General features: G+C 39.2%; 1 protein-coding gene across 1 annotated transcript in view; it reads right to left on the minus strand.

Annotated features, from left to right (window-relative positions):
• GRXCR1 (glutaredoxin, cysteine rich 1) overlaps nt 1-18,536 on the minus strand; it is an 80,536-nt gene extending 62,000 nt beyond the window's left edge. Inside the window, exon 1 of the mRNA XM_006776610.1 lies at nt 18,141-18,536. Coding sequence (XP_006776673.1) covers nt 18,141-18,524 — 384 coding nt within the window. The 5' untranslated portion in view covers nt 18,525-18,536. The remainder of the gene's footprint in view (nt 1-18,140) is intronic.
• Between the last annotated feature and the right edge of the window lie 2,936 nt (nt 18,537-21,472).

Raw genomic sequence — 21,472 nt, forward strand, 5'->3', positions numbered from 1 at the left:
TTCAGTTTTCATGGGCGTGGGACCCATTCCTATGCTCATGTATCACCCAGGCTTGATGCAATTAGTGGCTGCGATCTCCAGCATGCCTGGCTGATCTCCTTCCTCTTGACTTCTTGGCATTCAGAATTCTGAATTGGGAGCTATAAAACCTGAATTGTGAGCTTAATCTCTGCTACTCTGTAATAAAATAACCTATAATAAATGCATTCCCACATTCATAGTATAGGTAAAGCCCACCTGCACCATGTCACCGAGCCCTTATAAGTATTAAATAAAATGAATGGCATGCCTATCCTTTGTACAACCGTGAGTGAGTTACTGCTGTTAATTACTAGTATTTCCCAAGGCTTAGTCCTTCAAATCTTAATATCTTTTGTATAAATTCCCTCCCATGAAGACTAATCTATATGATTGTCTTCAACTACCACTCTCTTGCTCCTGGCTCCAAAGTTAATACTTATTTTCCTTTCTTCTCAGCGTCAGGTAAGCAGTGCCCAGGAATGCATGTCTCTCCAGGTTTCAGGGTGGCAGTTTGCCCTGCAACCCGAGTTTTTTGAGGGACCAAGAAAAGTCAGTGATTTTGGTTTTGTTCAGCTTTTCTTGTAAGGATGAAAGTGACCGCTTCTGAGCTTTTTACATGTTGGAGCTGAAGCCAGAAATCTAAACTATTACATTTTAATGATTATCTCATTGGGTATTTTGAACTAAAATAAATGGTTAATTTCTATGATCAGATTGTAACTCTAGTTTAGCCCAATAAATGGGTCAAGGAACAGTACCCATGGGTATCTAGAAATCTCTTCTAGTTTTATTATTTCAATTAAATGACTATATTACCTTTCAATGACATTGACAAAATAATTTTTCTTTGATTTCAAAAATTTCCAGCACTTTACACAATTAACTTTTAATAAAAATGTATATCTGTTCTTACTCTCTAGCCTCTGATAACCACTTGTCCTCTAAGCACACAATGCTGTTTCAGTGACATAGAGACATAAAAATAACTGATGATTTATTACTTTTAATGGCGTGGAACATTAACTAATGTTGCCATATAAAATAGTTCCTAACTTTTAAATATTACTTCTATCATTCATTAATTCTCTTTATTAAAGTTTATAAGTGGAATATTTAGTCAATTATAAAATTGATTAAGCCTCGTTTGCTCTATTGGTGATGATTTATAATTCTTTTTTGGTTCATTGTTTATTAAAAAATTATAATGGATAAATACAGAGTTTAATATATGTGATGTTAATGATCAAGTAGAAATCTGTGATTTCACACAGTGACCTCTTATATGAAGATCAATAAGATCCTTGTCAACATGTAGGATTATCAAACAAATAATAGGTTCTTTACAAATGGTAAGTGTGAGAGAGATCCTACTGACAAAACTTATAAAACTATCACCATAACATATATAGCTATGTTATGTCAAAGTGATATATACACTCCCATGCACATTGCCGCATTATTCATAATAGCTGAGTTATGGAAACAATCTAAGGGTCATTGATGAATAAGTGAGTAAAGAAAATGCACTATATATTTATACAATGCTACATTACTCTACCAAATAAAAAAAGGAAATTCTGTCATTTGTGACATGTACAAAACTGAAGCACATGATGCTAAGTAAAATAAATTAGACAAAGATAAATACTGTACAGTATCACTTATATGTGGAATCTAAAAAAAAGTGAAACTCATAGAAATAGAGTAGATTGGTGGTTGCTAGGGGATGGGGGATGAGGGAAATGGAAAGATATTGGTCAAAGGGTACAAAGTTTCAATTATCTATAATAATAAAAGCATAATATGCAAATCAACCAAATGGCTGAACAGCAGAATGACCATCTGGATGACCATGCTATGACTTGCACTGTGCCAGGCCAGCCAAGGCAGGTGCCATGTGATTGGTTGGCGGGCCCCCTGCCATCATCCCACAATTGCCCTGCAGAGGCAGGCCCAGGCCATTGACCGGTGGGCTACGGCAGGTGGGCAGGGTCTCCCTCTGTGGGACAATCCATCACAGGGCTCCTGGACTGTGAGAGGGCGCAGGCCAGGCTGATGGAAGCCCCCTCCCCCCCCCGCCCCCGCCCCTCACAATGGATGAATTTCATGCACCGGGCCTCTAGTGAAGATAAATAAGTTCTGAAGCTTTAATGTATAGCATGGTGACTATAGTTATTAATTTTGCATTGTATACCTAAAATTTGCTAAGAATGTAGACCTTGAGCTGATGGGTGGGTTTATTGTGGTAATCATTTCACAATTTATATAAATATAAAATCATCATGTTGTGCACTTCAAATACAAACAATTTCATTGGTCAATTATACCTCAATAAACCTGGCTGAAAAAATCTTCAAAAATCTTAAATTGTCCAATTTAAAAGTTGGGCAATTAAAAACATCTTAAACCACACACTTAGTTATCAGCCTCAATTAAAGAATAATCAGCCAAAGTTTTCAGTGTTAAAAAGATCTTCAACTAACAAAGCATCATGAATGACTTACAATTTTGCAAAACAACCCAATGTGAAATATGTGTAACATTGGTTTTGAATAATAAAATCCACAGCACAATACACTGAAGCCTTAGAATCTAACAGAAAAGTCAGTGTTACTTTTCATCCAATGGATTGCTTCCCAAAAGAAAAATAATTTTAAAAACCAGAATTACAAAATCTAGGAATGGTGAATTTGAAAAATTCACTAAATTGGGTGATACTACATCAATTGCTTATTTACTTAAAAATATTTATTGTGGGGGAGGAACCAAGATGGCGGCATAGGTAAACACTGGAGAATGCTGCCTCGCACAACCACTTCAAAAATACAACTAAAAGACGGAATGGACATCACCCAGAACCACACGATTGAGTGTCTTTGGATAAAAGGAGTTAAGATTAGAACCCATTTGAAAGAAACCTTTTATCTTGAGGAGATTTGAAATGTACAGTCAAAGCCATTTCTCCAACAGCAGCTTAAATTTCACCGAGTAATTAATGAGTCAGAGCTATCTGATCTTCTCCCACCCAAAGGCATCCTACATTGAACTTCTTGCTCATTCCCTTCTAGATGTGTTCAACAGCGTCAGGGTCTTATCTTTGGAGGTGGTGAAAACGGTTGGGTGGTGGGATTCACTGAATCAGCTACCTTTCAGTACAACCCCCTTCTCCTCCACCTTTTGTCTCTATCAAAGTAATCACTTTCTCTCCATCTTTCATTCTCTCTCCACCTCATTAAATCCCCTGCAAAGATGGTGGAAGGGCATGAGTCCAAATGATTCCATTTCAATTATAATTGCAGAAAAGGAAATAGACTGTAAAATTTTTACATGCATAGATTCAGCATATTTTTGAAGACAGTTATATCTGAAAATGTCATTCTCAGAAGGTTATTAGGAAAATGCTTAAATACATTACAATGATAATCAAGTTGCTGGAAAAATAATAGGCAACTGAAATTTGAAAAATTCAGTTAATTGGTCTGCTGCAATTTATTTTGAAAAAAAGAACCTCTAATTAGGGGGCTGATACACTTTGTAAAATGACTCACTTTTCATTTGCTCCTAGGATTGAATTATTCCTAGTTTTATACATTCCTGAGTAAAACAAACTAGAAGCTCCCATGGAGGGGAATCTAGAGTTTTCATATACTGCTCTCATGAGCAAGCTGCCTTTACTAATGCCCTCCCAAATTCCTCACTGACCCTCTCACTGTCGTTTTCTTACTCCTTCCAAACATATAATATTGGTCTTGGTTAAAGGGCATCTAACCTAAACATAGGATCTGTACCTGCTTGCCATGTAAGAACTTAACATCTTCTTAAATATACTCAGACATTGTCCCATGCATTTAGAAACATCTCACAAACTTCTCTCTCTCATCGGGGATGCTCAGAGCAAATGTGTTTGTTGCTTCATAACAGCTCTTGAGCTACAAACAAATTGCAGAAAGCAAGTAAAGGTTTCTACTAACAAATTCCTGTTGTTCACAGGGCCATGGGGGACTTGAGTGCTTCAGTAAAGTAGCCAAGGGCTTGTGAAGCACATCCGTTTTTAGGTTTGCCTGACTTTCGTCTATGAAAGACAATCTTACTCTTGCCTGCACTTGTTACCCACCCCTCATTCTGAATCTCCTTACCTTTTGGAGATTTCCTTCATAGCATTTATCACCAACTGAAGGTGTTTTATTGCTTAAAATATTACAAAGAGTAGTCTTACCCACCACCCCCAACCCTCCCCGGTCTTTCTGCTGTAGTTTGACAGTCTGTTCAAGGCTGCTCTGCCTCTGTATCTATTTTTGTTCATCCGTTTATAATGGTCTTTATTATCCATAAATGAGTGAGATCACGTGGTATTTTTCTGTCATTGACTGGCTTATTTCACTTAGCATAATGCTCCCTGCACCTTCTTCACCCTGACTGACTGGCCACCTGTTTCAGGGTCGGCGGCTCCATCTGTCCCTCTCCCCATGCCGGAGAGAGGAAATGTAAAGTCATGAGTCATTGCAGTAAAGCCCTCACTGGTGAGGCTCAGCTGAGCTGCAAACATGCAGCATTTTCACTGGCAGTTGTTCCAGCCCTTCATTGGGGATTAATTACTCTGCGGGAGCGGCCTGCCTAGCACGACAAAGCAATTTTCATTCATCAGCTGTGAGTGTGAGATTAATGAAAGCCACAGTCTCATTGGAATGAAACACTAAACTCTCATTTGTGCTACCAATACTGGAGGAAATGGGACACTTTTTTCCTCCTCCATAAACTTCTGCTTTCAGCAATAAAATCGCATCAGATTTTCATAATGCCAAGGATTGCACTTTGGGCTATATGGATGCCTATCTACAGAAAAAATGCCAAGTGTTTATTGGGTAAACAACAGCAGCCTCTGAAGGCAATGTATACAAACAAATTGCAGAAACCACCCTCCTGTTAGTGTTCATTTTAAGGGGGTAATTCTTGGCGTTGTTTCCTCTCAAGCTTTGACACTAAAGCAACCACACGCTGTTAAAATGAAAGACTGTGGGAAAATAGAGCATGCATTTCTGTTCTCAGCGTTTTCATCAACACATACATTAGTTCATCAGAAATCTTCATTTAAATGTTAATTACCCCGGGGACCCAGAGTGCCATAGATAAGGAAGACACCGAAAGACCAGATCTCAGAGGTCTGGTCAGCCCTCAGATAACACTGGCTGCCTGAAGCCAAATCACTCCATTCACCCCTCCCCTCAAAATAAGATCAATAAGGGAGAGAAATAAAATTACACATGTCCCATGCTTTCAGAATCACTAGGAGGGAGAGAATAGCAGAAGTTTCAAATAAAATGCCGAATTACAACAGAGCTCCCTCCACTATAACAAATATATTTCCTGCTACTCATTCCCCTACCCACCTACCACATCATACTATTTCATAGCTCAGCGTGTTATTTCCTCCTCCTTTATCATTAGTCATCTTGTTCTATGTTTGCGTCTTATTCATTTAATTCTTCTAAGCAGAAGTCATACACTCATTATTATTGACTTATTGCTTGATTTTCTTACAGTTTCATTGTTATTGCTTTGTTATTTACACATATAGTTATATAGTGCTATTTACTTATTTAGTTATACACATAATGAGTGACATACTTGGGCACCTAGTAGACTTCTTTCAAAATAGATTCATGCTTCAATTGCTTTGGAATGGTCTTAGATTGGACTTTTAAAAAAAAATTTGTAAAATAAATCCACTGCAAAATCAAAATGTACCCATTCATTCAGTCCACAGTATTTCTAGAACATTTATTATGTACTTATGTCATTATGTACTATGCTAGGCCCTCAGAACATGGGGATTTGGAATTCAGATCCTCACAGCCTTGTGCAGAGTATAAGTAGATGCTTCTGTTAGAGTTACAGCATGTGGTAATGAGGGCTTTGGTAGAGCTACAATAAGGAGGTTGCAAGAGCAATTGCACATTGAACACTGACTGGGGGAAACATGGAAGCTTCCAGGAAAGAGTCACATCTGAGGTTAACTAAGAGAAGCAAGCGGCTTCTTTTTGAGAAGAGAGATCAGCAGGTAAGCATATACGCCCCTCCTCGCACCCCCCAAAAAGGTTATATAAAATGGCAAAGTATGGTTAGGATAACCGCTCTGGTATGTGTAGGCTGTCAGGGAGGACAAGCCCCGGGAGAGACTGGAAGAGAAAATGGAAAGCCTTGGATCAGCTGCCCCTTGTTTTGCTTCACAATCCCATTTCAAGGAAAGCTCTATGAGCTTCAAGTTATTTTTTAGTGATAGAAGCTCACCGTGAGCTTGTGTAAAAAAAAGATTTTTTGCTACCTGCCCTCGTTTCCCCCAGGTCCTCAAGTGTGGGGCGCTGGGAGAAGGCCACTCAGCTCTTCAGTATATGGTGCTCAGAAGCATCCTTGTGGGGTGGGGGTCATAGACCTCTTGGGATCACCCTCACCAAGGGGAGAGAGTCCATACATGCTTCTTCCTGTTGTACTCAGGTCGTGTGGGTTCTGAAAGGCACTATAGACCCTCCTCAGAAGGCCCCGGCAGGATCCCGGATGGGAAGAAACCCAGTTGCCCATGGCAGTAATCAGGACACCTTTGCATTGGTTTATCCCCTTCCCTCTTCATCCTCCATCTCCCTTCTGCCCTGAGATGACCTCCCCAATACACGATCTGTACCCACATTCTACTTCACACTCTGCTTTTGGGAGGAACTCAAGCTCATCTACCAGACTAAAAAGTTTTCATTTTATATGTAAATGCTACAGAGAACCATTGGTTTGTTTTTAGCAGGGGAGCAATATGATTAGCTTTTCGGTTGCAGGAGGAAAGGATCGCCAAAGGCACGCTTGGAGGCTGGAAAATTAAATAGGAAGAATTTCTTCATGTCTACAGCAACATAGACTTACTGACCAAATCCAGGAGGTAGATCAATTTTTTAATGAGAAAATAACTAACCAGATGGCATGTTCTGAGTGCATTTTAGGGTGGGAAAAAAATGTGCAGGGACCAGCTCTGGCTCCAGGATAAATTATTAAGGAGCCTTCACCTTTTCCTATTTTAATGATGCTCTTTTCAGCCTCTTTTTAGTAGCAGTGGTATGCTGGTAAATTACTTTCAAGGGGAAGAAAAAAGCACAAATACTACTTTGTAGTATCTGCTGGGAATACTCACACCATGGCCAATTTCAACTGCCAAGGGTTTCATAACATCTCGCAAACTTTCTGGATATATAATAAGCCTTTCCTCTATAGAAGAACATTCTCTCCTTTGTTCTCTGCACTTGCACAAAGTGGTTTGTCATTAGACTGCAGGTCCCAAATTGCAGTCCTTTGTTGTTCCTGAATAAATCCCTTTTTAAAAGAAATATCTGGCTGTTTGTTTAAAGTCAACACTTTAAACCAATGGTCATTATGTGGAGCTATATTGCAAAATAACTTGAATTCATGGGTCCAGGAACCAATGGTTAGATGTAGGAATGATCCCATTCACCATCACTCCCAGCCACCCACCTGGACAATTGTGCTTTCCATCCCTGCAACCTCAGGCATTATTAGTCTATGTCCTTGGTCCCAGAAGGGAGTAGTTCCACCAAGCAATGCAGAAAGAGGCCCACTAAACTTAAAGCTACACTTGACACCTGGTAACCTTGGACTCATCATGACAGTAATCCAGTTGACATGAAAAGGAGTTACATAACCGGCAGGGGTAATAGAGCTTGATTGTCTCAAGGAGGGAGAACTGCTGCTAAATATTAGGGGCAGGTTAAAATATGCCTTGTGCTTGGGTTCCTCCCGTGGTTTTCAATGTAAATAGGCAAGTACAGCAACCACTGCCTAGTAAGGGCATATGACCAGAGGCTCAGGTTCCACAGGGACTAACCCAACCTCGCAATTTTCCTGGATGAGCAGAAGTGCTAGCTAAGAGGAAGAGTGTCTAACATGGATAATAAAAGAGGGAGAGTAAATATTAGTTACACCTTTAAGACCAACAACAGTGTTGGGGCTATAATTTACCTCCCTAATTTTCTCACTAACTGTGGCAAGGCTGTGTGCAGATGGAATAAACTTAATGGAAGAAGCAACTAATTCTGAATAGTGCAAAAGGCAGGCTAAAGTGGGTGCAAAAGGCAGACTATAGTGGGTGCTGTAAATATTGGCTGCTAAAAGGTGAAATTCCCCCTTCCCTAGATGAATGTTTCAAAATGTCGCAGCAGAACTTATAAGGCACGCGTGTGTGTGTGTGTGTGTGTGCATGCACACACACACACACACAAGCACAGGCATATGCACAGGCAAAGCCAATGGCCAATGACAGACTGACACAGGCGTACAAAATGCTCTTTGCTGTAAGGGGGACCAAATGCATGGTGCAATTTCTATTGTGAATGTCCAGGCTGAAGCTGGTTTCCAGCCAAGATCACTGCCTGGCTTAGCTTGCGTCCCCTGTCCTAATCTGCTTCCTTCTCCCCCTTTCTTCGGAGAATGCTCTCTTAATAAATCACTTTCCATAGGAAGGCAATTTCAGGTTCTGTTTCTAGGGAACTCAACTCAGGACAAAGGAGATTACTAGAGTAGGGAAGTAGGAAAAACAGCAGAACAATTTTCAGATAGCAAATCAACACTTAAGGCCAAAATATTTGGGGACCATGTTTTCTCATGGTCCTTTAAATCATATTGGGGTGTTGTCAGCTCTTATCAAGTAAAACAAGTTAATATCAACTTTGCAAATTTCCCTGAGGATTAAAGAAACTATTAAAAGAAAGGGACCTAAAATAATTCGTCACATGTAGGCATTCAATAAAGAGTTGTCCTTATGAATACTAGTAGTATTCTTTTAAATAATTTTTAAAAATTTTATCTTTATTGTTGAAAGTATTACAGATATCTCCTTTGTTTTTTCCCCCACTGACCCCCTCCACCCCGCACCTGCCCCTCCCAGGCCTTCACCACACTATTGTCTGTGTCCGTGGGCTGTGCATATATGCATACAAGTTGCCCAGGTTAACTTCTCCCCATCCACCCACCCAACCCCATCTTCCCTCTGAAATTCATCACTCTCTTCCATGCTTCAACGTCCCTGGATCTATTTTGTTCATCAGTTTATTTTATTCATTAGATTCCACATATGAGTGAGATCATGTGATACTTGTCTTTCTCTGGCTGGTTGGCTTATTTCGCTTAGCATAATACGCTTCAGGGTCTTGTGTTTAGTTTTTTAATTTTGTGAAAGCTTGTTTACGGCCAGCAGAAGTAGGAGAGCTGGGGCAGCACTGCTGAATAGCTTTCTGAGGAAGGGTCTGCCCTACTCCATCTGCAGAGCTTTTCCATCATTGTTCTCAAGTGTGAAAGAGTTCCAGCCCAGATTCCCGGGCCCCCAGGTGCCTGGCTTGGGAAGCAGGAGGGAAGGAAGGAGCTGTGGGAATGATCGCTGTGACTCTGCAGTCATTGTGTTTTTGTTTTGTATTTTGGTTTTGATTTAAAGGAGGCAGACAAGGAGGGGAAAAAATAAAGCAATATGCACCGTTTGGGGGAAGTTCCTTTGTGTTTTGGAGGGCTCAGCTTAGGTCTAATGTGGCATGCACCTCTTTAAAATTGCACAATTAGCACCCCACGACAGATATAATAAATAACTAATACACTTAACACTTTGAACTGCTGTTAGTTGAAGATATATGGTTTAGCACCCATAAGGTCACTTTGAGGTTATGAAGTTTTAGTGTTAGAATAATTAAAGCCATCAAATAAGGCCTGAGGAAAAAAATAGGTAACAGCCAGAAATCAAAAGGAATAGATACTGAAAATAATTAAGAAAAAAACAAACTGGAAAGACAGAAAAACAAAACACAAGGACAGGCAAAACAAATGTAGGCAGGTTGTGAAATAAGATCACTATTAAAACGGTTTTGTAATTCAAGTAGCATAACCCAATGTGAGTTAAATTGCATAAAATTAAAATTGTCTCATCGAAGTTCTTGGATGATGAGGTGGCAGGCACCACCTCTTACTTATCCACAAGCTCCATGGATAAGTACGTTCCCAACCCCATGCCCCATGCTCTCTTCTGCCATAGAGGCACTGCCATAAATGACTTCACATTCCCAGCCTCCTGTTATAACAAGGAGTGGCTGTAACACTCTATTCTGCCAATGAACTGTATGAGAAAGCATCTAAGAAGTTTCTGGAATTTTCTTTTCTTTTCTGATAAAAAAGGCACACCTACAAAAACCTTCTCTTTTGTCACTCTTCCCTTTCTGTTTTTGATTCTGGCCTGGCTGTAAGCTATAGCAGCCATCTGGAATCTGTGCGGGAACATCACACATAAGCTACAGAGGAACGAGCAGAGCAGGAACTGGCTTGTTTAGCACATTATGAAGCCAGCAAACAACCCCAGAGGCCTCCCCTGAGCTTCGTACACAATGTGGCTTGTAGCACAGCACATCCCATATAGGTGCAAACAATTACCTGGATTAGTGTTGAAAGACATCAGAAATCAACCCAGGCTATTGTTAAAGAAGAGAAAGAGTCCAGGTCTATGCAGAAGGAGCAGGCCAGGCTTTCAGGATGACAGGCATTGCAGAGGAATGCTCAGACACAAGGCGCATGGGTACCCGGCTGGCAGAGCTCACAGGTATGGAGCCAAGTGCAGCAGAGGCAGGCTGACCGACATGGCCAAGTAGCCACGGGAGGTTAGCACTACAGAATCCAAGACAAAGCAAACGAGGTAGGGGCTGCCACCAAGACAGGATCTTGAACAGAGGAATTAGCCTTGGGGAAGCAGGTTGTGTGACAGGGGCTAAGCCAAGTGTAGAGGCAGCAGCTGGGATTTCCCAAAGGGAAGTGAGTTCCACCAATAAAGCGTGAAGCACCAGAATGGCTTTTCAGGAGTGGCCCTGGACTTGCTTCCCACGCAGCCCTGGTTTTAAAAGATGTAAGAAGGGGAGGGCGGGGGGTGAGTAAAGGGAGCAGAATCCCTATAAGATGTACAGAATTGGGACATGAGTCCCGCCTCTGTCCCCCAGGAAGCTCCTGAATACTTACATTTTACAGTAACTGTGTGTTTGTTTCTCTCATAAGAAGGAATTTAGTTTCTCTGAGGACAGGAATGATGCCTTATTCATATTTTCATAGGCATTGCCTAGCAGAGTTCTTAGCAAGAATTAATCAAAATTTGTTTGAGGGATGGGTAATAAAAATAGTAACAGTATTCACTGAGCTCTTACCATGTTCCAGGCACTGTGCAAAATGCTTTATCCATGACAGTTCATTTAGTTCATAGGAAATAGTCACTATCATTATCCCCACTTTCCCAATGAAGAAAACTGACCTTTACAGAAGTAAATTTTCCCAGAATGCCCAATTAGGATGTGGCAGACTCTGCTTCTGAAACCAGGTCATCTGCCCCCAGAGAACAGTACCTTGACCCATTAGTGGAAAGAAAATAAGCACCAAAATCTTGTAAGAGACTAGTAGAGGATAATAACATTTGTCTCTTTTCTCTCTCACATAGAAAGTGGGCTTTGGTTCCTAGAAACATGGGTCTTCTTTTGCCCCTGGGAGCAATCAATATAGTTATGCTTTAAAGAGCTGGGCATAAAGCAATGAGGTTGGGTAATTCCAAGAGTCAAAAGAAGTAGAAGTTGGGCATCCTGGGAAAGGACTTATGTGACAGGCCTCAGGGGCTGCCTGCAGCATCACAGGGCTGAAAGGGCAGCAATGATGATGGATTCACCAGGTTTCAGGTACACAATTCCATAACATATCATCTGCACACTGTATTGTGTGTTCACCGTCCATCACCATTTATTCCTCCATGCCCTCCTCCACCTCCACTCACCCCATCTCCCTCCAGCAATCACCATGCTATTGTCTGTTTTCTGAGTTCTTTCTCTTTTTTCTTTTTTGTTCAATACCTCCACCCCAATGCCCACCCCCCCTTCAGCTATCAGCCTGCTGTCTATCTACAAGCAAGAAATAATAAAAGAGATCTTTAATTCCATACCACTAGTTACATAAAAATTCAGAAAAAGAGCAACTTCTTTCATGACCTAATTTTATTGTTTAGGAATCAATAAAATAAGGACTACTCCCATAATTTGATATATTAACTGTGTGGGAGAGTTTTATGAACAAATGTACATCTATTTCTTCCCTCCTAATGAAATATTCTAAGACACAAATAATTTTCCAGCAATTAGCTAAGATAATGAATTGTTAGAAAAATGAAATTGAGCAAAGAGATCATAAATACAATTTCCATAACCAAAAAGTTCTTTATGATATTTTATTCTGATTATAATTTTTAAATTCCTCCCAGGCAATAATGGTTGAGGGACTGATATAGTTACATAGTGTGTCAATTCATAGACTATTAAATGTTTATATTGTTCTTATACAACATTCAGAATACTGAATTTTAGAGAAAACATCAGAAACTCTGCAAGCATGACCAGGCCACCCAAAGAATGTCTGTATAGTTCTGCAGTTATATGGCTTTTAAAGAATTCCCTAATTATGTGGTACCCACGGGTTGCCAGCATGAGTTCATTAAGCAGTTCCAAGTTGTCTGTGGAACCTGTGGTTTTGCTCAGCATGTTATTCTAAAGACAGAATTCAGATAGAGTCATAGGATTAAGCGTCAACCAATTAAAACCAAGCTCCCATAAATTAAAATGTCATGATGACGCAAGGGTTCTAATGAACAGAGGAGAATAAGAGATATCCCAACAAGATATTCAAAGAACTAAAGAGAGAAGGTTTTAGTAAGATTCATAGAACATGGATACGTCAGTGCTCATGGTCAGAGTCATCATTACAGACTTCTGGAGACTTGTAGGATCAAGACAAGAGTCATTAATTACAGTTATTGGGCCTGGAGACAACTAGATTAGAAAGTAAGAGAAGCTGAAGAAAGGGAGGCAATAAAATTATAGTCTAATCAGAGAAAGGCTAAAAGGAGAAAAATATAAGCATTGAAGAAACACAGAGGCTATGTTAAGCCAACACAGGAACAGAGGAGAGTCCTGTGGCAATAAGAAACAAAAGTGAGTTTCATGCCTGAATTCTTCCCTGAATCGCTTTACACACCCACTCACAATACACTACTGAATATTCCATGAAGGCAAGAATTGGTTTTCATCCCTCAAGTTATGTAGCATAGTGCTTGCTCCATAATAGATTGGCAGTAAATGGCTATTAAGTGAATGACTGAAAAAAATATTGAAGCAGAAAGGATTGAATGGAGCAAGCTACTAATGCTTCATGATGCCAACTCTATTCTTATCCAAGATGGGAAATTTCCAAAGGCAAAAGAGATGGAAAAGAACAGAATAACCACTGTCTTAGAGAATTTCACTTAATTCATAATTCAAAAAAAGAATTTATTGAGGTCCTAATCAGTATCAGTGTCAAATGTTGTGACTAAGAATAGCAAAGAGACAGTATGTGGAAGGTGGTCACAGGATTTTAAAGAATATTGGTTTGCAAGTCTTTAATTGCACATAAAAATATATCAGTAGTACCAACGCATATGGGGGCTTATTTTTTTCCTGTTTCTTGAATTACAAGTCACCTAATTGCTTAATGTAGTTTCCTGTACTGTTTGGAATTGTATTAAAAGTTCTAGAGTTTCTTTCTCCCTGATAGCTAAAAGGCAATATTTCCATTAGTGGGTGTTTATTTTGATAGTGGGTACTTATTTATTCTATTCTGTTTTCAAAAAATAATCTTTTAATCCTACAATTTAATGTTTCACACACAGAGAAGAAGCTAAAATTATTAATAGGTTAATGATAACACTATGTCATAAAGTTGTGAAAAATAAAGATGCCAATGCTCATATGTAATAAGAACAGTGCCTGACATTCAGCAAACACTTAATCAATGTTAGTTTTGCTGTTGTTGCTTTTCCAAAGTGGCCCAAATAAACCACTGAGACCAAGGAGTCATCAAGAGTATCACCTTGTTTTCACCGGAGTAATATTCTATTAACAAAGCTAGGGTCAGTGAGCCAGAGACAGATAATAAGTATGGCTCTGTTAATATTATCCATCCTAAAGTCAGTGAACAACACTGAGCACAGTCCTTACTGAAATAATTGAGGCATCCTGTTCCAAAGGTGACCCTTGTAACTTCATGGTAATTTAATCAAATGATGTGATAGACATGGTAAGCTTTGATACATTTAAAAAATACAATTTTAAAATGAATGGAGGTGATTTAATTCTACAGAAAAACCTTCCCTGGCTGAAGACTGAATATAATTAAATAATAGATTTTAAAATCTTCTAACCAAATGTTGACCTTTCAAAAGACCAGATTAAACCATAACATGACTTAGTCTTATAAATTATCATACTTATAATTATAACACTTCAAAAGGTGAAGTTAGGAGTTTTTGCACATGGCATTATATTTTGTAAAACGTACATAGCTAAAACAGAGAAAGGCATAGTTCTTATGTTACTAGCTTTGGGCCAGATGCTTGATTTCTCTGACACTCAATTATCTAAAAATTGCATTATAATAATAATTTTCTTGCTTATTTCATAAAATTCAGGTATACTGAAGCAAAATTATGAATGTGGAAACCTTCTGCAAAATGCAACTCATTCTGCAAATTCAGTAGTACTCTTATTTTATTTGTCTTGAAATATTAGAGTACTCATAAATATAAGCACACTAACCACAGATGTGCATGTATATACATAGTTGAGTTCTTAGAAGGAGCCGCCAAATTATAATATGTGGTGTAATGATTTTCCTTCTTTGTATATATTTTTCTCTATACAACAACTTTAAATTTGTAGAAAAAGAGGGAAATGATATTATGAAAATTATAATAGAAGATTCTAATGGAGTATACAATGAAGTATACAAGTTTGAGGATAAGGTCAAGATAAGCTTACTGTCTGAAATTTAATTACTGTCTGAAATTTAATCCTGTAAGCATAAGTTAGAAAAATTAATTACCTTAATTATCTGAATCACTGACCCATCCTAAGAGATTTTGGAAATATGTTGCTGCTAAGAACAAGGTATAGTTCAAATCCAATCATGCAAACTGAATGATGAGAGCTATGATCTATACAGTGGTTCTGTAATTTATGTTGCATAGCGTGACACAGTGACTTCTTTTAAAAATTAAAAATAATAATTTCTTTCTAAAATATTCCATTAATGAGGAATAAAATCATTTATCTAGGTAAAAATATCCTTACAGCAGAATGTCTTAAAAATAACCAAAACATTAGGCCTATATGTACTGTTAAGATTTCTGGGCCTGCTCCTGAATCAACTAATTGATATGTTAGCATACTCATAGGAAACATGTCTGTCAGGATATCTTTATTCATCTTTGACTCAGGAAAGACCCTCCTTGTAATCTAACAAATCATAGATCAATCTATATCTTCTTTGTTCTCCTCATTAAATATTGAAGACATAAAAAACATTATTATGGAATACGTTTAACTTTAGGAAACTGGATGAATTTCCCTTTTACAGTCTAGGTCAATGATTCTCAAGCTTTAATGTATGTAAGCAAAACCTGAAGAGCTTCCAATGAATGCATACTTCCAGCCTCTATTAGATTCTAGGTTTTCAGATTTCCAAACTGATCTCCCCTGAGCATTAAATTTTTGGCATCTCTATGAGAGCTAGAAAAGTCAAACATCTGGATCTGAAGAGCTACAATCTAGACCGGCTGGAGGTCCTTGAGCAATTCACCAAAGAACCCAAAATCCACCTGCTATAAGACTCCCCTGAGAATCCAAGTGACCTTTTTTCTCTACACCTTCTGATCCATCACTACCCGTAGCAACCTTGTTTAAGATTGTACACCCTCAACTGCTCAGAATTCTATAAGGAAAACTAATTGATAAATCAAATGGAAATTTGTTCTAATAACTCTTTCATAGACGACTTTTTAAATAAGTGCTGCTAAGAAGTAAAAATGTTTTAAGCAAATGATTTCAATGACTAGTCTCTGCACAGTTAAAACTTTTACACAGCACATGCCAGTATTTAATGAGATGGGAATAACAGAATGGTAAACTAATAGAGAGGAAGCAAAGTGACTTATAGGGTTTTTGAAAGATTTTAGTTATATTTAGAGTTTCCTCTCAAGTTTCAAGTTGAGTGCTTCAAGATTTCATAACTGAAAACAGGAAGAAAGAGCTGACTGTTTCTCCAATCACAGTTCCTTGCTTCAGTAAGACTGCCTGTGCACTGGAACCTTAATCAAATATCCAAGATACGAGTCCTCACTTTTTCTTTGCTACGAAATTGCTGTTACAATTGCATGTAGCCAAGTTTGCTGCTTACTTTCCACGGGATATGGAAAATATAAAGAGATCCAAGGAAGAGTCACATCTGGTCCCATAACCCAAGTGTCGGAAGAATTGGAATGTAACCTCTATGCTTTTAGCCCCTAGAACCTCTCTGCTGTTGCATTGTGGAATGTATGTGGAAGCAATCATTCTAAGACATATGCCTAAGACACTTATCACCACTTATGACACATCCCTTAGCAAGCAGCAAGTATCCAAGTCAGCTCTCTGCCTAATGCTGTGTAGGTTCTATTGCACAACTCCAGGGGGTGCTGTTCACCCAGACAATTAGGTGAATGGAGCCCTTGAAATAGTGCAACTGGCAACCCTGATTCAAGGTAGGAACACCTTTAACTTATGTTTTGTCCTGGAGAGACCAGAGAATATTCTGTGGCGATGATGATAGTGATGATGGTGAAACTGATGCTGATGGCCAACATTTGTGAATACTTACAATATGCTAATTACCCACATTATAAAGAAAGAAGGACTAGGTTTGGGGGGAGGGAAGAGGGACTGATTCAATATCAAAGACTTTGAGAGACCTCTGCTAGTAACCACTATTTTCTTCTTAAAGTATATTGGAATGGGGTTAAAGAATTAAAAACTGACAGTTTCGTTTATTTCTCCCCCCAAAAGGGCAATGGAATTATGCATAGAAAAATATATATGTAAATTTTATAAGCTAATCTAGTACTAAAATTTGCTTGGAAATTTTTTCCCATTTCCTATTTGCAAATTTATAGCACCAAAAAAATAAAGCCATAGGAGGAATATTTGTTCTCTTGTAGGTTTTGAAGATTTAAGGTACTTATTTGTAATCTTTCTAAATACTTCCTTTGAAATGAAAAAAAAATAGTCAAGTACCTTTTTAAAAATCCTTTCTCTAGCAGCTTTATATAATGTCAGGTATTAAATAATTCAGAAGATATCATTTTATTTAAATACTGAGAATAATATAAAATGGTATTACTATGAAAAATATTGGTTTCTACCTTAATGATAGCGACAATGAATTTCCTTCCTGAATCTGATCCCTATTTTTAACCGAAAATCATTTTTACCAATGTTTCCAGGCAATTCCAAAAACTATCTTAGCATTAGATCATTGCCACGGGCCCAGGACCTGAATACCACATTCCTACATCACTGTGCAGAATCTATCACATTTTAAGGGGGAATTCTTTAATATAAAATCTGGATCTCAGTCTGTACTTTTATAGAAGAACAAATTCTGTAAGTGCCGTTCTCAGAGTTCTAAAGAGCAAATTAATGGAGAAATGCAACTCCGATGAGCCTGCAACCTCCCCAGGAATGAGAGAGGCAGCGTTAGCTTTCCCCTCTTTACCACAGCCAACGGAACCCACCCCCACTGAGTGCAGCACTCAAGTCTTTTTCTGGTTTAAATACCTACACAAGTAATGATAAACACCAAGCCGGTGTCTTAAGGATGATAAACCAGAAATTAACTTCTAAGTTTTGCTCAGGTGCTTTGAACACTATAGTGTGTCATTTTTTTCTTGGTTAAGAAATAAATATGTTGTTTTAGTCACCACACACTGGAAGTAAAGACCCCTTCACTGGTAGGAACTTGGCTTTGAGAAGTCAATCTAGTTTGCTAACGTAATAACCCCGTTTTTAATCAGTGGCTACGGAGACAATATCTTAGATGGGAAAGTGGCTCATGAAGTATGTAGGAGCCATGAATAAGAGAGGCTTTAAACTGGAGCGCAGAGTGGTGTGGAGATGGTGAGCCGGGAGCAAGTTCAGGAGGAGAGAAGGGCAACGACTTACCTGCAATACTTTGGTCAAATTGTTAAACAGAGCTTGGCCGGCACTCACTTTGTATTTGACGCCTCTGACTGTGCCATTTTTGCTTAAAATGTTGACCCTTCTGGTACCAAAACTCTTCTCGCTGGCGGCCCTCGCTAACACCAGCAAGTTATCCTGGTCGTTCTCCTGCTCGTCGCTTTCTGATCCTATGTGGCCGTTTTGCTGTCCATCAGACTCACTTAGCCCATCGATGCCGCAGAGACTGGCGCATTCGGAGTCCAGGGAGCCTGACGGTTGCCCATCTTCATACACCTCCTTCAGAACTCGCCCGCTGTGGGACGATGCGATCCGAAACCGGACTTTCCGTGGCCTGTCACTCTCCGGCTTCATCTCCCTTTTGAGCATGGTCACAGCCACCCACACGACAGGTCACATCATTCCAGATCCCCCGTCACTGCACGAGTCCACCTGCCACATAACGATATCAGGACGTAATTCTGGTGACAGCTGCACTCATATGAAACTAACATCGAAAGGAAAGAAGATTCCCAAGAACTTACAGTGCATCTCGGCTATTAATAATGAATGTGTGTGTGTATGTGTGTGTGTGTGTGCTATGGTTACCTTTAAACTAAAACCTGCAAAACGATCCCAGCCGTTAAATATTAAATAGCTATGGTGGGCTCTTTAACAGGACAAGTGCAAGAAAGCGGCATGCAATGAAACAGAAAATAAGGGCAAGGAAATGAAAGACTTGAACTTCGAAGCCAATAGGGACTGTTGAAAAGGATCTTAAGTGACAGAAATATCTCTACAGTTCACGGTCCAGAGTAGAGGCCAGAGATAAAATAGGGAATCAAATGTATTGCATCAGAGATGTCACAGTCTTCTCACAGAGCTAATTTCCTTTGTATTTCACTCTCAACCAGCAGTCTTTAAAAAGGGCAGTGAACATGCTATTTCTGCATAGAGCTCTCATTGCTAGTTCTTAAATCATCGATCAGACTTTACCAGCTTTGTACACAGGGAATTTGCAACCTACATTGTTATGCACAAGGGGCTTTTCTACAGAATAATTTTTTAACAGGCTGTGAAAACAGAGAACTTTCCCACTTCTGCTGGTAGAGAAACGTTCTCTTGGACAGAGGGAAAGGTTTGGAAAGGAAACATATGGAGCAATGAAGGAAGAATGGAAAATCCCCGAAGCCAGCCAGATCAGCCAAAGCAATCCCGGTGATCGGCATTGATAAATATTATATCCAAGTCACCCATGCATAGAGAAGAGTCCGCCTTATGCTGTGCTCAGTGTGCATTTTCTGTCAGGTTGGCAGGCACCTGAAGAACCGCGTGCGGTAGAGAGCCACACTGAAACTCCCACTGCAGTGAGGGCCCTGGCCTGTCCGCATCTCCAGAGAGAAATTAAGCAGCTGGCCCGTCCACCACCCCTCAAGTTTTGTCATGTTTACAGTTTTAACTGATGATGACCTTAACTGATACCTATGTTAGAAAACGCAGAAAATAATAGCACAAAGCTGGAAAGTCACAAATAATCTCACAAGAGATGTTCATCATTTTGTTTCCTCATCTGTCAAACAGTTTCTATTTCATAGAGTGATCTCAAAGATTAAATAGAGTGATGTATATGAAATGGTTTAGCATGCTGCTCAACAAACGATAGCTATGAATTCTTTCTTTTTTCTTCTAAAATATATTTTATTGATTTTTTTACAGAGAGGAAGGGAGAGGAATAGAGAGTTAGAAACATCGATGAGAGAGAAACATCGATCAGCTGCCTCCTGCACATTCCCCACTAGGGATGTGCCCGCAACCAAGGTACATGCCCTTGACCGGAAACAAACCTGGGACCCTTCAGTCCGCAGGCCGACGCTCTATCCACTGGGCCAAACCAGTTAGGGCAATAGCTATGAATTCTTATTTGTTTACTTAAACTAGCTAAATATACATACTGTTTGGGGACAGTGAGAAGAATGGAACTGGAAAAGCATAAGTAACTGGCAGGGAATAAAGGCAACCCATTCTGTTTTGGTTCTGATTCTAGGACAGTGATGGTGAACCTTTCGAGCTCGGCGTGTCAGCATTTTGAAAAACCCTAACTTAATTCTGGTGCTGTGTCACATATAGAAATTTTTTGATATTTGCAACCATAGTAAAACAAAAACTTATATTTTTGATATTTTATATATTTAAATGCCATTTAACAAAGAAAAATCAACCAAAAAAATGAGTTTATGTATCACCTCTGACACGCATGTCATAGGTTCGCCATCGCTGTTCTAGGGCTTCCAGATTAAACCAGCCTGCTACTACGTAGATCCTGGAGAAGGGCCCCGGTTTCCAGCATGCTGTATGTCTCTGGACTGAGAGTTTAGTGTATTCAAGAGCTGTGCTGGGGCAGGGAGCCTTGGGGCTGGCATACATCCTGTCACTGTGGATCCTGAGGGGGCATAGCTGTCTCAGACTCCTGGGACTGCTCAGCTGTGGAATCAACACATACCTAGCATTTCCATTTTATAGTTATACCCAAACTCTCTAAAATTAACACAAAGAGGGCAAATAGAGTCCACACAGCAACAACTTCCCAAAATAAATTTTTACAGTTCAATTTTCATTTTTGATTCCCCATTGGATCTTGTAAAGGTTTTTGCATATAAACAATGCTTAGATAAATGTTTGCTGAATTGAAATTAGATAAGTTAGATTTTAAAGTCAAAACAAACTGACATTAGGAGAGAGGTAAATAACAACTAATATGATTACTTCCATCTCTTCTTGTCCTGCTTCCAGTCCAAATGCAAGGTAAGAAATAATGTATTAACTTTTCGGGCAAAATATCTCAGTCAATGCTATTGGTATCATAAAAGGACCATCTACACTACATAAGAAATTGTTGAATGCTGGACAACAAATAATATACTCTGCCTACAGAATCCAAGTCCCAGAGGAAATGAAAGAGTCATGAATCAAGCTTACCTGTTAAATGGTGTTAAAAACTTGACTTAGCTGCCTTCAACTTACAAAAGCCAAGTGACTCAAACATCCAGTCCACTTCGCACTTAATAAGCTTATGCTTCATTCTCAAGCACAAAACAAAGATTTTCCTATTTCCTCTTGAATAATGAGTTTCTTACGCATCATGTGGCTAAGATTTTTCAAACTGCGATACAGAAAAAAATCACTTTTATGTCCTTCAATCAGATTGTCACTGTCTATAGAATACTTAGAAATATGCCTTATGGTAAAAAAGATTTTTAAACTAACTGCATTATTACTCTAAACCAGCCATGGGCAAACTACGGCCCGCGGGCCGGATCCGGCCCGTTTGAAATGAATAA

Source organism: Myotis davidii, unplaced genomic scaffold, assembly GCF_000327345.1.
Source record: "Myotis davidii unplaced genomic scaffold, ASM32734v1 scaffold629, whole genome shotgun sequence".
In the NCBI taxonomy this organism is placed as follows: Eukaryota; Metazoa; Chordata; class Mammalia; order Chiroptera; family Vespertilionidae; genus Myotis; species Myotis davidii.